At 48.3% G+C, this 14,453-nt stretch overlaps 1 protein-coding gene across 1 annotated transcript in view; it reads left to right on the forward strand.

Moving 5' to 3' along the window:
• The first annotated feature begins 3,813 nt into the window (after positions 1-3,813).
• The window catches only part of TTC9 (tetratricopeptide repeat domain 9), a 29,020-nt gene continuing 18,380 nt past the window's right edge, over positions 3,814-14,453 (forward strand). The window contains exon 1 of the mRNA XM_059819799.1: positions 3,814-4,186. Coding sequence (XP_059675782.1) covers positions 3,814-4,186 — 373 coding nt within the window. The remainder of the gene's footprint in view (positions 4,187-14,453) is intronic.

A 14,453-nucleotide genomic window follows, 5' to 3' on the forward strand; every position in this document is an offset into this window, starting at 1 on the left:
CCTCACAGCGGCCCTTAAAGTTCTAATTTATAAAAATTTCACCCAACAGCAAAAATGCTACAGCAAATTCACATCCAGCTAGAAAAATGCATCACCAGAGCCCAGGTGCCCAGCCTCCTTAGCTCTCCTCAGAAGCCTTTCCAGTTTCCTTACAGCACTGTCCTGAAATGCGAGGAATCTGTCCTATACCTGCCTGTAAATTAATCATCCTATTGGACAGACACAAACAATTGCAGCTAGAGGAAGGTCGGAAGATGTCACAGATATGCGTCCAGTGTCTTTCTCAGTATTTACAGTTTCACCCAAGAACACATCTCCCAACCATGAACAGGACCCCACAAAGACAATTTTCTTCAGGTAAGCTGTGAGCAGGAAATTATGGTTTAGTGAGTCATAGATCCTAAAATATCCCAACGGAGCATGTGACCGCTGCATCATAATAATAATAATAATTATTGAGCAATGCAAGTGTACACTTTTGGAATGTGCTAAGGAAATCTCAGTGTGGAGGAGGAGAGACAGGCACACCCAAGCAGTTTTAGATACTCGCAGCACCTAGGGGCATCCAGACAGACAGGCACGCCCTATCTATTACAGAATGAGACAGATAAGCACGTTCTGCTTCTACAGACAAAAAACCTCACCGTTGGACAAAAGACAGGCATGACAGCTAATACTGACCAATACCATGACCTCATCTCATGGCATGCAGATAATGAGTGCAAACTGGCTTCATTTTATCTGAATGTATGCCTTATTTCACAGTGCAGTGTATATATATAGACCCACTCCTGATGTGCTCAGGTTCCTGTCAGGTTTTCAAGCTGCATATCATTAGAGGTGTTGACCACCTGCAAGGCTGTACGGGGAGTCTAGTGGGCCCCAGGCAGCTGGAATCTAGATCTGGACATCGCGTCACATGTTAAATTAAATGTGAGGTATCTCTCAAGTACAAATCTCGTCTGACTTGGAAAGGCAATAGCTTCTCACGTTTCCCCTCAAGCACCACGTTCCCCTTGAAAAAGAAACAAACAAAAGCGGTCCCTTACAAGAACGCTCAGTGTGGTGACCCTATGACTGATGTGATGTTTCCTAAATATTTTAGTGCGGCCAACACATTACTTACCTCCTCTCAAGGAGGAAGGAGCTGATGGGCTAAACTGACCTTTGCCAGTCATCCTGGACAAATCCTATGGCAGCTTTAAATTCTCTGGCCGAGAGATCCAGCTCTCAGCTGAGGGATACTGTTTGGTATCAACATAGAGTCTAAGTTGGCCAACAAACAGCAATCATTCAGACACTTCTGTTATCATCTATTTTGGGATTTACACAGTTGTGACATTCGTCTTCATATTCACCAGCAATCTGTCAGGAAGAGAGCTTGGACATTTCTGGAAGAACTACAAGATGGAAAACCCATTTGGGTGCTCAGGCAACATTCCGGACTAAGCCACAGTTTGGTATATTCAGTATAGTTCATAATGCGAGGAGCACCCAGTTTTGTCAATATTTTGCGACCTTTTCTGATCACATCTGCACCCATGTTGGCAGCAACCACGGTCACACTCTTCTGTTAAAACTTCAGCTTTGCATAGCTTGTTTCAGGCATCCACTGATGACCAGTAACTAAAGGAAGAAATCTCAAAGATTTCCTTAAGGGTAATGCATGGGGGGGAGACAAGGAAAAGTCTCCTATGTCTCAGTGCCCCCTGTATCGCGTATGTCCGTGGGCCCAGGCAAACTCTGAAAGAGGGAAGCAACATCAACTCCCAATGTCACTTTTCTGCACCACCCTCCAAGAAACCAGTCCCTTATTTGATTGCATCTGCAGCTGCTCATATCTGAGGAATTAAACCTGTGTGGCAATCTCCTTTCCTCTGGCAAAGTCAGCGTTCCAGCACAAGAGACATACATTGTCTTTGTGAATTCTCCTGAACAGCAATCAATAACGGTACAACAAAACCTCTGAAGTTACTTAAACTTACTTTGTGCAATATGACTAGCAGACAGATTAAAAAAAATGACCCAGCGGTAATTTTCCTTAATTTTTAGGTTCCATAGAGCAATTCCACTCCAGCTACTGCGGCTAACACCCACCGCCACCACACCCGCCCCCCAGGATTTCCTGATTCTAGATCACACATACTTCGAGCAAGATTTGTAAATAACTTATCTTATTCTTGGCTGGAGGTACCTGAAAATGCTGAGCATCCATTTCCATAAAGTAAGATTTCGTGAAGATATGTCTAGTAGGGTACCCGGAATTCAAAGCACTTGAAATCATGTAGTCATTGCTGAATATCTTAGCTCTAATTTCACTCATGCAAGTATTTTCAAAATCATACTTTTATCACAAGTATACTATTTGCTTCTCCTTGACGCTCTGGCTCTTGGATTCAAGTGAGTATATGTATGTCTGTACCACACTGTGACCACAACCTCGGCAAGGTCCGGAAGCCTAGCAGCAGCAGCGGACTCACACTACTGATGCATAAAGCCCAACTTACTAGCCCTGCTAACAAGGAATTATCCAGGCACCAGTTCCAGACCCACATTAATACCTTTACACGGAGCTGTGCTGCATAGCTATCCCAGTTTGCCCAGCACTGCACCACCACACGCCATCACACTAGGCTGGACATACCTCAAAGAGAAACTGGAATCTCCATTTTAAAATGTCCTCCTGGTTGCAGAGGGAAGCTTGAACGCGTCGTACCACAGCTGCAGGTTCACCATGTAAAAGTTACATGGGCAATGAAGAGACGCCTCCCAATATATTATTGAGGAAAAGAATATGATTATATTTTCATCCATCCTCTAATTTTTAAGCATGACTTACAAAACCTCTTGGCACAACAGTGCACCCAAAATACACCAAACTGCTCTGATACACAACGCAGACATGGTGTTCGGCCTGACAAAGCAAAGCCCGGTGCTGAGAGCAGTTCTTCCGCTGTTTGCCTGCCCGAGGAGAGCCACTCGCCACTGATACCCCCAAACCAGGAAAGGTTCCAGGCACCGGTGAGCATCGACCCATTTTTCAGCAGCACCTGGGAAAACCTGATCCAGGAGAATGGAGGTCCCGAGTGGCTGGTGCCAGAGCAGCTGCCGGGCCTTCGCCTTTGCTGCCCTGATGCAGAGGACACAGCAGGCTCGTTTGCCTGGCGCTCGTTTGCCCAGTGGTGTGGAGCACACGCACCAGAACACCTTGAGGGACCATGAGCGGGTGTAGGTGGTGGATGGCCACTGGTGGGATCTGGGGGAGGCTAGGGAGAAGGGAAATCGGGGTGAGGAGGGGAAAGGAGGAGATGGGAGCCCAGCCTGCAGACGGGGACATGAGAGCCTCAGGCGCAGGAGGGCAAGGCGCAGGGAGGAGCGGGGGCTCGGCTACCGCGGGCGGAGGGAGCCCACCCGGAGGGCGAGCGGGAGGGTGGGTGCGGGGTCCGCGGGGGTGGCCCGTTCGGGGAGCGGAGGAGCCGGGCACGCACTCGCCCCTCGCCGGGGGAGGAGAGGAGCCGGCGCAGCCCCGCACCTCGGCCTCGCCGCCGCCGCCCCACGCCGCGCGGCGCTGGGCGGGGGTCGCGGCGGTGCGGGGGGCGGCGGGGCCCGCGGCGGGCGGCTGGTGGCGGGGGCGGGCGGAGGCGGGCGCCCCGCGGGCGGCGGGGCGGGGGAGGAGGAGCGGCGGCCGCCGGAGGATGGGAGCGGGCGGCGGAGCCGGGGAGCGGCGCGGGGGCAAGGCCGGGAGCGCGGCGGCGGCGGGCGCCGCGGCATCGCCCGCGTAGGGCGGCGCGGGAGCCGGGCGGCGCCGCGGCCATGGAGAGGGCGAGCCCGGCGGCGGGGAAGCTGAACGCCGGCGGCCGCGGGGCGGGCGATGGGCACGGCCCCGCGGGGGGCGCCCAGCCGCGGGCGGCGGCGGGCAGCGCGGAGCCGGGCGAGCTCATCGGGCGGGCGCTGGATTTCAAGAGCGAAGGGGCGCAGTGCTACAAGGACAAGAAATTCCGGGAGGCCATCGGCAAGTACCACCGCGCCCTGCTGGAGCTCAAGGCGCTGCTGCTGCTGCTGAGCCAGGAGCCGGCCGGGCAGCGCCCTCCCGCCGCCGCCGCCGCCGCCGCCGCCGCCGGGCTCAGCGAGGAGCAGCGGCAGGCGGTGGAGGCCATCGAGGTTGACTGCTACAACAGCCTGGCAGGTCAGCGGGGCCGCGGGGCGTGGGGCGGCGGGGTCCCCCCACCTGCGCCGCGCACACCTCCCTTCCCCTCCGCGAAACAGCCCTGCCTCGCTTCTCTGCTCGTCTAATCTCTTCCCTTCCCTTGCCTTCCATCCCCATTTTTGTTCTCACGCTTGGCGCCCCGGTGCCCGGCTCGGTGCCCGGCTGCCCTGGGCAGCGCTGGGGAGGGGGCGCACGGCCAGGCCGCTCCTTGCGCGAGGGCTCGTCCGCGGCCCCCAGCCCCCCCCCGCCCTTCCCCGGGGCTGCCCCGGCCGCCGCTGCTTGATCCCCGTGTCCTCTTCCCCTGGGAGACCGGTGATGAGGCGGCGGTGCGTACGTGGGATGCTCAGACTTAGAGGAATTGTGGCTCCTGAACTGGCCGAGATCGCACTGCCGCGTTTTTCCCTCAGCCCGAGATGTCCTTCAGTCCCTTCAGCCACCGCTCCAGTTCTGGTGCCTGTCATTAACAGTCTCACAGGGAGAGAGACTCCTTCTACCACATTTGATGCAAGGAAGGGGAAGGGTTTGGGCGCTGCTGCAATAGCTCCAAATAGTACTAGATATAAAAAGAATTTTTTGGCCTCTGAGCAATTAAAGTTGAAAGCAAATATGGTACTGGCTTTTCGCTAGCCACCACTCACCACTGTGGTCAGTAGACATTTGATCATCGCTCCCTTTGCTCCCTGCCATCTGTTTGGAAGCGCTGCAGGAAGATGGAGGGGAGGGATGGGGGGGTTAACTACTTTGTAGTCTGATTCTCAAGTCCTTACAGAGACAGAACTCCTGTTGACTTCAAGGACCTTTGCCCAAGCAAGAGCTGCAGGATCAGAGGTTATTTTTGGTCCCTAGCAGCGCATGGATTTTTTCTTTCCAAGCATGAAAGCATCTCTAAAACAAAAACTTGTGCCTAGGTACCCCCAGGGAAGCGAGTATTCATAGCCTGAACAAGGTGCACAAAATGACAACATTCATAAGGCTCTGCTGTTTTCCGGAAGGATGAAGGGTCACTCGTTACCCTTTATATTCTTGGGGGAAAAAATGGCGAAAATCAGGACCTTGGTGTGTCAGCTGTCACCATCACTTGGCTTGTGGCTTTCTAGACGGAGTTGGTTAGCTTTGTTTCCTGTTGTCTAGTGCTAAAAAAGATGCAGAATAAAGCAAATGGTTTGAAACACCAAGCCAGAATCTTCTCTTGTGTTAAATCCATGCCAATCTGTTATACTCGATACGCCTTTTGGGATGTAATGGGGGGCACAATTTAGCCCCCTTTCATCATATTTTCAAAAACTCTTCCTTCAAAAGCCTGTTGAAATCACATAGAGGGAGAGGCAGGTGAGATTCCAGAGGGACACCATAATTGCACAGCTGTAATTTTGTCTCTCTTCAAATTTCTGTTCACAGGTTTATTAAAATCCATTGTATTTGGCAAGGATCGTTTAGATTGGCAGGGTTATACAAAGAGCCCATAATACTCTGAACAATATAACTTGGCGAGTTCCTGGGCTTGAAAAAGTACTCACAGGAAATCTCTCTCCTAGAGACAAATGAGACGTGGTAGGTAGAAGGTAAATGAAGTGGGAGGGAGGGATGCGATTTGCTTCTGTGGCGCTTTCTGCTGAGTACACAAGTTCCGCTTGCTAGAAATGTGTCCGCTCCTGCTGACAGAGTTGTCCTGCGTAATGGTCATTGACCAGCTCATTTATTTACTGTTTCAGGTTTTTGCGGGGAATTTTTTTTCACTGTTGGCTGTATTTGATCTTGTCAGCAGTAGCAATCAGACACTGTGAGAAATGTGCTCCATCTTTAACCTCGACTCGAACAGATTTTTTCCTAAATTTAACCAGTGTGAACACAGGAGGAGATGAGTATAATTAACCCTGGAGTTGCAAGCAGTGCTTTTCCTGGGATAACCTCACAGCAGGTCAAAGTGTCATTTTGCACAGCCGGTTGTCACACGTTTTCAGTAGATGGCACACACGGAGCATTTGTCTTGGAAATGCGTAGCTTCACGTGTGTCTGCTGGGCTGTCTGCAAGCAATTGTGAAGAAATGCTCTGCGTGTCGGAGAGGGGAGTGTGCAGTTAAACTGGAATTGCAGTGTTGCTACTCCTAGCCCAGTCCCAGAGCTCCCATTCTAGTAGAAGGATCTGTGAATTCGTGTCTGAAGGGAAGGGAGGAGGGAGGAGGGACTTTCCCCAGAACTGTCATAATGATTAGTATGCCTCTCTAATAGCAACTTCAAGAGGTGCAGCAGTGGGACTTTTTTTTCTAAGCGTGGTGCAGCAGAAGCCACCGGTTTCTTTACACAGTGGGCTCTAGCAGAGGCACCAGCGCATACTGTTAGAGTTGAAGTCAGTGCTGTTCAACATGGGGAGGAGAGGAGATGCAGGGAGTTTTGCTTTTGAGCACTGAATGGGTGCCTAGAGCTGTTTTTAAGATAAATAAATCCGCATAGTGCAGAGAGCATAACAGCAGTACATCTTAATTCTAGAGAAGGCGGTTTTTCACTTAGCTCAGATTTATGCCCGGTAGCATTAGCAGCTGTCATCTGAGTGTCCTTATTATCAAGTTCTTTTAGCACCTCCGCTTACTCTCTAAGCTTAGCATTTAAGAAGCCCACCGTGCTTTTGCACTATCATTTTCTACGCGGCCACCACACATCCACCTGTCAGAGATGCTTTGCCTCAGAAATATAGGTGCACGCACACACAATTATTTGTTTAGATGCAGTATACCAGTCAGAGGAGAGCATCAGCTATAGATAAATATGCACTTAGCCAAATAAGCAGGTGAGAAATATACACCCAAAGGGGATTTGGGGCAATCTCATGGGTGAAGGCTGGGGTTGGCTGGTTTTTTTTTTTCAATCCGACTGATGACATGAGTAAGAACATGTGGGCAAACACGAAACTGTTGTCAGTACCTGTATTGCCTTGCAGAATGTAAATTGAGGCACAAATGTGCACACAGATTCTCGTTTAGCTCTGCTTCTTTTGTAGAGCACCTTCAACAGGCAGTTCTCGTACTGCGAGGTGGGGTGCCCAGCTCTTGTATGTAATCAGAGCTCCGCAATATTCGGTGGGTTTTCTAAAGTTCCCTGTTGTGGAGCTGTGTGCCACCCCCACAACCTAAACTATTTAGGCTGTTTCAAAGGATCCCAAATCTGCTGGGTTTTAAATTCTTGTGATTTTTTAAAATATTTTAAATCAGCCTAGGATTTTCATGGCTTGCCATTGGCAGTGCTGCTCGCATTTCTTTCACTGAGCTACTAGCTGGGCTTCAGTTTAAGCTCCAAGAGTTTTGCCTTAAAGGGACTCCCCCTCACACCCGCAAAATGCAGGGCTGCCGTGTTTGTACACGGGCCTGCCGATACCTCTTCATTTTACCACAGAATCACTAAGGTTGGAAAAGACCTGTAGGATCATCAAGTCCAACCATCAACCAACACCACCATGCCCCCTAAACCATGTCCCACAGTGCCTCGTCCACACATTCCATGAATGAGTCTCTCTTACCACAAGTGTCTCTGATAAATGTCACCAGATGCAGGAGCAGCAGCATGGTCAAGGCTCCCAGAAGTTGCTAGGGCAAGCAAAGAAAAAGCCTACCAACAGCACAGAGCCTCGCGGAATGAATGCAAGGCTGTAAGGCAAACAGTCCTTCCTTTATGACTCACTGACGGTCTCTGACCTTGAGGAAGTCACTTGACCTCTTTTTGCCTCTCTCAGCCCTATTGAAAAATAAAGAACAGGGACCACAATCTCATCCTGATGATGCGTTCAACTGAGTTTCCCCCAAGCCAGTGGTTTGTGTTCTTTTAAAAAAAGATGAACGTATGAAGAATGCCTGCAGAAAAGCAAACTGGCCAAATATCCCTCAGGTCTCAGTCTCCTTTCCACTCCTATAGCATCTTTGATCTAGAAGCAGCTTAAATGCTTTATGTACTGCATGCAGGTAGGGATCATTTATCTACTACAAATGCAACCATTACTCTCTATCTACTACAAATGCAACCATTACTCTCATGAAACACAACGATCATTTTATTCTAGCATTACTGCCTAAAAGTTTACAGGATCAAAAGGACTATGCCTGCTCCGCAGAGAGAAACAAGTCCTAGTCATTCCAAAGCAGCAAAATGCTAAGGGTAAGCATAGTTTTAAGCTGTTCTGGTGAGGGAATGTTGCAGTGCGATAAGCAAAGCTTTGTTGGCTTTCCTAAGCACACAGAAATGCTAGAGGTAATCCTGGCAGGAGAAATGGAACCAGAGAGAGAACTGGGGACGAGGAGAGGCGCTGGGGGATCTGGGTTTCTAATCCTCCCTCTCTGTGCTAACCAGTTGTATTATCTTCACCAAATCTTTTCATTCTTTGAACCTCAGTTTATCCATGTGCGTTTATGACCTCTTGGGCATACAGAAAGGCTTTGTTAATTACATGAACCTAAATTAAGTGTAATGCATTTATGTACCTGGTCAGGTATGTTTCGTTTGGTATAGAAGTCTTGGCAGGAGGGCACACGTACCTGCACAGAGTATTACAAAATGTAGCCATCCAAGATATGTCTCAGCCTGGATGATGAGGTTTGGCCTCCTACACAGGCAGAAACGTGCACTGGTGCCATTCATGACTATGCGAAGGTCATAGCGACAGTCCCACAAAACATGGCACTTCCAGCAGCGTAGGAACCTCCTAGCACCCTCGGGCTCCGGACCGGCGTGTGGGTACTACTCCCAACCGTCACCAGTTGCACAGACGTTGGTGAGTAGTCCCGCTAAGAAATCCAAGTAAAAATACTTACAATACTTAATCCAAGTAAAAATCTAACTAAACATGAGAAAAGCTGGTAAAACTTCTCTCCGCTGACCACCCACTAGGACTCCTCACAAGGAGTCTCTGCTAAAATCCCATCCCAGTATATAGCCGTTAACAAGTACAGACTCTACCAGGACACATGGTGCTGTGGGTGTTAAAGCAGTCTTGGATTGTTGCTTGATGTGAAGCTTTTTTTATGTGCTGCATCAACAAAAACCACCCCCTGTAAAGATGCCATGCAATGGGAGAGAGAGACAGCAGCGAACAGAGCAAGATGTGGTCTGCACTTCCACTGATTGAGGCGGGAGCTTCCCGACATTCTTGGTTTGGATACGCCTACCCAGCCAGAGTGCATGGGAATATCTTGTTTTACAGGCCTGATGCAATTGGTGCTCCAGGTAGGTGCAATTACAGCAGAAGATAAGCACAGATGACTGTTTTTTTAGTGATAGGCCCAAACCCTGGCATGTATTTAAGAAAGAAGTGGGATTTGAAGCCATTGTCATGAATGACTCTTTAGAAATACTCTGTATTTACCTATTCCCTTTTATTTTGGGGGACAAAATTCTCCCTGTTCAGGGAGGGGTTTCTTGTGCATTGAGAGGATGGGATGGAAATACATCCAGATGCTGGGGCGGGGTGGGAGGGAGGAAGAGAAAGGATGGCAAGCTGCCTCCAAGCTTGGTTTAAGTGATACATGTCTGACAGCATCTCTCTTGCTGAGGCAGGAGATGCATTTTCCTCTATATATGTCACTGTTCTTCCCAAGCCTTTTCAAAACTTTAGGCTCTGGTGGAATTTTTTTTGCAGCCACTTCTACCACATGTTTAATTCCCTTTGCATGAGGAGAAGCCTGTCCCAGCTGACCTTCTCACCATTTGCCTGAAACAGAGAGTATTGGGAAGGTATAGAGCCCCTTGCCAGACTGCCCCGAGTCTTGGCGAACTGAGATCTGTCCAAGCCTAGCTACGGCTCACCATGGGAGATGAAGCAGGAAATGTCAAAAATCAAAAAGCTTCCTCAAGAACAGAGCGGTGGTTAATTTGTTTACCTAAAGAGTACTGGTTGTTCTCCACCTTGAGAACACTGGTATGTTTTCTGAGAGTTCTGTAGAAGCACATCCTGCCAGCTTTACTCCATCCTCTTCCGAAACGCTGTCCTGGAGTTTCCTCCACCAAAAGTCCCGCAGTGAGTTGCAGCCTCTTACACCTCTACAGGTTCCCATCAGCCCTGTGCTGAAGATAGTTCAGCTGGTTCAATAATACCTAGCGTCAAAATCAAAGCTGGTTCCCAGTCTATTGCTAAATACACCCCTGAGCTCCATGGTTACCTCCTTTTCTGGGAGCTGGGCCACCTCTGCATGGTTCAGCAGGTGGAGCATCCTTCTCTTCCTCCTGTTCACTTAGGCTCAGACCCAGAAATTTCTAACCCAACTCCAGACCTGTTTCTCCAGCCTTTCTCCTAGAACTGCTTAGCAGTTCAGCAGCACATCCCCAGTTCCTCTTCAGTGTCCTCTGAGCAGTGCAACTCATGCTCCAAGAATGGAGGATCATCAGAAGTTTTCAGATTAGGATTTTAGGATGAGATCTAATGCACACCTGATAAAGGAAGTTGCTGTGAGGAAAGGAACAGTAAAAGTAAACAGTATAAATAAAAGGGGAGGTCTAAACGTTATCAGGTCCCAGTTTCTTCTTGACATTGTGCCATCTCACAGAAAATAATATACAAAGGACTATGAAACTGAGTAAACAAAATGAAGAAAGGGAGAAAGTACATAATGAAGTTTTGAGAAAATTTACTGGCTATTTATTTTCTCCTTTGTTCTCTCACTTCATGGATGAGCAACTGATATAGAAGGAAGACAACTCTTTATTAATCTTGTTTTCAGCTTATGCAGGCAACCATACCAGTGACTAATACTGGGGGTTAAAAATGCTTTGAAAAAGAGTCAATATTAATTATCATTAACTAGAAAGTTGTTACTAATGGCTGCCCAAGGAATCTGTCTCCTTTTGTTCATTCCTGCACTGCATCCCACTGTTGGATGGGAAACAGTAAGCTTAGGACATTGATCGATGAATGCAGGTAAATCTTCTTGTCGTGGTGTGGAGCATTACTATTCTGTTCTCTTTAACAAAGGTTGTAGAGTCAGTGCGGGTTCTGGAAGCTTTGCTGGAATTGCTGAAGGTAGCTTCAGCTGGGGCGTGCTCACTCGTGTGAGGTTGGGAGGTGGTGGTAGGACTCTGTAGCTTGCTCTGTTCTTATATGCTTGCCTGGGCATTGGCAGCCATCGAAAGTGGGGTTGGAGTAGAAAGTCTGTCTCAGTACGGCCATTTGGAGTTTAGGACACTGCTAGAAACAGTACTAAGACAATTCATGGAAATGAATCAGGCACAGTCACGTTTTCTCTCTGTGATAACCCATGGCAGAAATGACAGCTGGGAGCAATGATCTTTAGCTGTCATAGCTTGATGTGCCAGAGCTCATCTGTTACTATCCATAGGCAATAGCTAATGTCACGATCTTTACTTCAAAATCCACTCCATTCTCCCCACTCTCCAAAATTGTTGACACGTCATCACCCTGAGGCTCATAGGCTGGATAGCACCATCTGCTTCTCCTTGGCTTTGTCTTGTGTACCCAGTTCTCCCATCACGTTTCTCAGCTCCGGACTCGGGGCTGCTTACGCAGTCCATGCTTTTCCCCCTTTGAATTCATCTACTCACTCTCCCAGTTGCAATGCAGCCATGTCAGACTTTTTGACTTCACAGACCAAGTTTTGTCCCTATCCGGGCTTCCCCCATCTCTGTTCTGCCGGTGAGGTCCTCTCACCCCCTTTGTTCTCATACTCTGCCCCACAGCACCTTGCTGTGCCCGATTCCTTTGAGCTGATTTTGCCGGCGGTATATTAGCTCAGGCTGGACCTTCTCTCCCTTTCTGGCCCTCCTCAAGGCCCATCTCTGCTGTGACGCCTACAGGAAGCCAGTCATTTGGTGCTGGTTGCCTATTCTTGTGTAATATGGAGATGCACCGCTCCTCAACAGTGTGTACATGTGCAAGCATGTAACTGTATGCCATATCTTCACACCCTTTGTTGTTCACCTTTATAGATTACCAACTCTTCTGATCAGGGGCATGAATTTCAACACATGCTTGTCCTGTGTAGCCATGATCACAACTTTGCCTGTCAGAGCAGCATGTCCTCATCTTTAAAGCCCTAGGCCGTGTAAATCACCACCACAGAATGGTTCTGCAACAGCCTGCCAACAGGAGTCAGGGGAAAGAGCAGTCTCGTGCTGTTTGCAACTCTAGCAGTTGTGGATCTGTTTGCCAAAGAGCCCAGAACTGCCTGACAAGTTCTGTGTCCCAAGCTCCTGACTTTATCATGACATCTCAGTCCTATTCACTTGTATGTACCATCAACAAGGCAGGAACTGCAACTGCATACATGTCCCCAGGTGGGGAGAACAACCATCCCTAGGCTGCTGCATAAGCCTTTCAGGATGCAGGACACCGATCGTTCATTGCAAGGCTACAGCGTTTTTCCTACTCCAATACATCCATATTTGACAAGTCAAATCCCTGCCCTCCTAAAGCAAATACTTCTCTAGCCACTGCTCAGTATTCCCTTTCTCCATTTGATAGGAGCACTGCCCATTGCATTTACTTGCTGCCAGTTTAGGGGTCTGTCATGTAGATTGTTCTGCATCGATGGCAACAGCAACTCCTTTCATATCAGAGTGGCAGGCAGCAAAACTCTGCTAATCTAGCCGTCGATCTCACTGCCTGGGAGCTGCTGGAAAGGAGCAGCTGGATCAGCCAGCAAAGAGCCACCAAACCAGTGTTCCTCAAATTTTGATTCCAAAGCTCCTGCAATGCCCTGATTACAATTGTCAGTTTTCACGCCTCTGGTGTTACTCTGGCCTGGCCACATCAGGGACATCTAAACAGCTCATTTCCTCCTTGAGGAAACTCAAGCGAGGTATCTACCTTGTTAAAAGTCACCTTATTCTGTAAAGCAAGAGGATTCAGGGCCCTCTTGGTAGAACCTAATCAGGCAGTGGTGGAAATTTGCTACCTGTCAGATGCATCTGTAAGGCTTAGCCTAACATGCAAAGACTGATTTCAGATCAGCCCAGTTGGATGCTGCTTATCTTAGGTCTTTTCCAACTTGAAAGACTTAGCTCTTGACTCCAGGCAGCAGAGCTGTTTACTGCTATCCGAAGCAGATGGAGGGGAGAATGCAAACCAAGCAGTGGGGTATCTTTGCCCTGCACATTCCCCACTGTAGTGTGTGGGAGAGGAAATGTACTCCTGGAAGCAAATTAAAAGCAGAGGAAGTGTCCGGGACTTGAAAGTTTATGTCAGACCTTTAGTGCTTCCTTTGACTATTCCTGAGCTGATGTGACTAACAAACGTCTACCTCCAGTGTGCTGTGCTATCCCTACAGTCACCATCTAATCCGCAAATTCACCCTGATACGAAAAGCATCTTTATGATATAAGGGATGATCTTTCAACTAACTGCAGGGATGAAGCTGTAAGAATTTGCATTCCTCTGCTCCCGGAGAGGAAGAGGGCAGAAAGATTTATGTTTCATCCACTCTTTCAGAAAATAAACGGGCCCCATGGAATGGCCGTAGTCTCTCCCAAACAGGAGCTGCCCAGGGAGGTCATCACCCCACCCAGCTGATCTTGTAGAAGCAGAACAATGAGGGAAGGAGTCTGTTATGATGCTCTGCAAAACCATCATAAGTCAGCCCTAGCCATTGCTCTGGAAAGGCACCTTTTTTCTTGTCCAGTGCTTCAAAAAAAAAAAAAAAAAAAATCAAATCAGAATCTCTGCCCCATGTCTGTAGCAACTATTCTCTCCTCAAACAGTGTGGTGCAAAGTTAAGCCTCAACTCCTTTAGTCACCATGTTTTTTTAATACTAGCATAATTCAAATCCTAGATTACTATGCTCTTAAATGCTTTGCAGTGATTAATTGCTTAAAACATAATAGTGCGTTCAAGTTGCAAGGAAACCAGAGCAGCATAAGATCCTCACCTATATTGGAAGTACAAAGAAAATGTATGCATTTTCCTTTATATATTCTCTTAATTACTGTGATGGACCTCAAACTGAGGCAGCTCAGGAGCTTTGCTCATGGGGTGGGGGGTAAATGAAATTAATAGATTAATACAAAATAATTTTTAAAACCCAGGGCTGATTAACTTGGAGTACAGTGCCAAAAGGTATCATGGAGTTAAAGAGCCTAATAAGGTTAGAAAAGAAGGCTTAGACACATGACTAATCAGAACATTCACTGCTGTATTAGAGAGGATAAAAACTGTAAAGCAAATATTACGTTTTCATGCTGAGAACCACTGCTAACTGGTTTGGATTTATGAATAAACTTCTCTGAGATTTTAATTTCCCTGTCCATGGCCATGTC

Source organism: Gavia stellata, chromosome 7, assembly GCF_030936135.1.
Source record: "Gavia stellata isolate bGavSte3 chromosome 7, bGavSte3.hap2, whole genome shotgun sequence".
Lineage (NCBI taxonomy): Eukaryota > Metazoa > Chordata > Aves > Gaviiformes > Gaviidae > Gavia > Gavia stellata.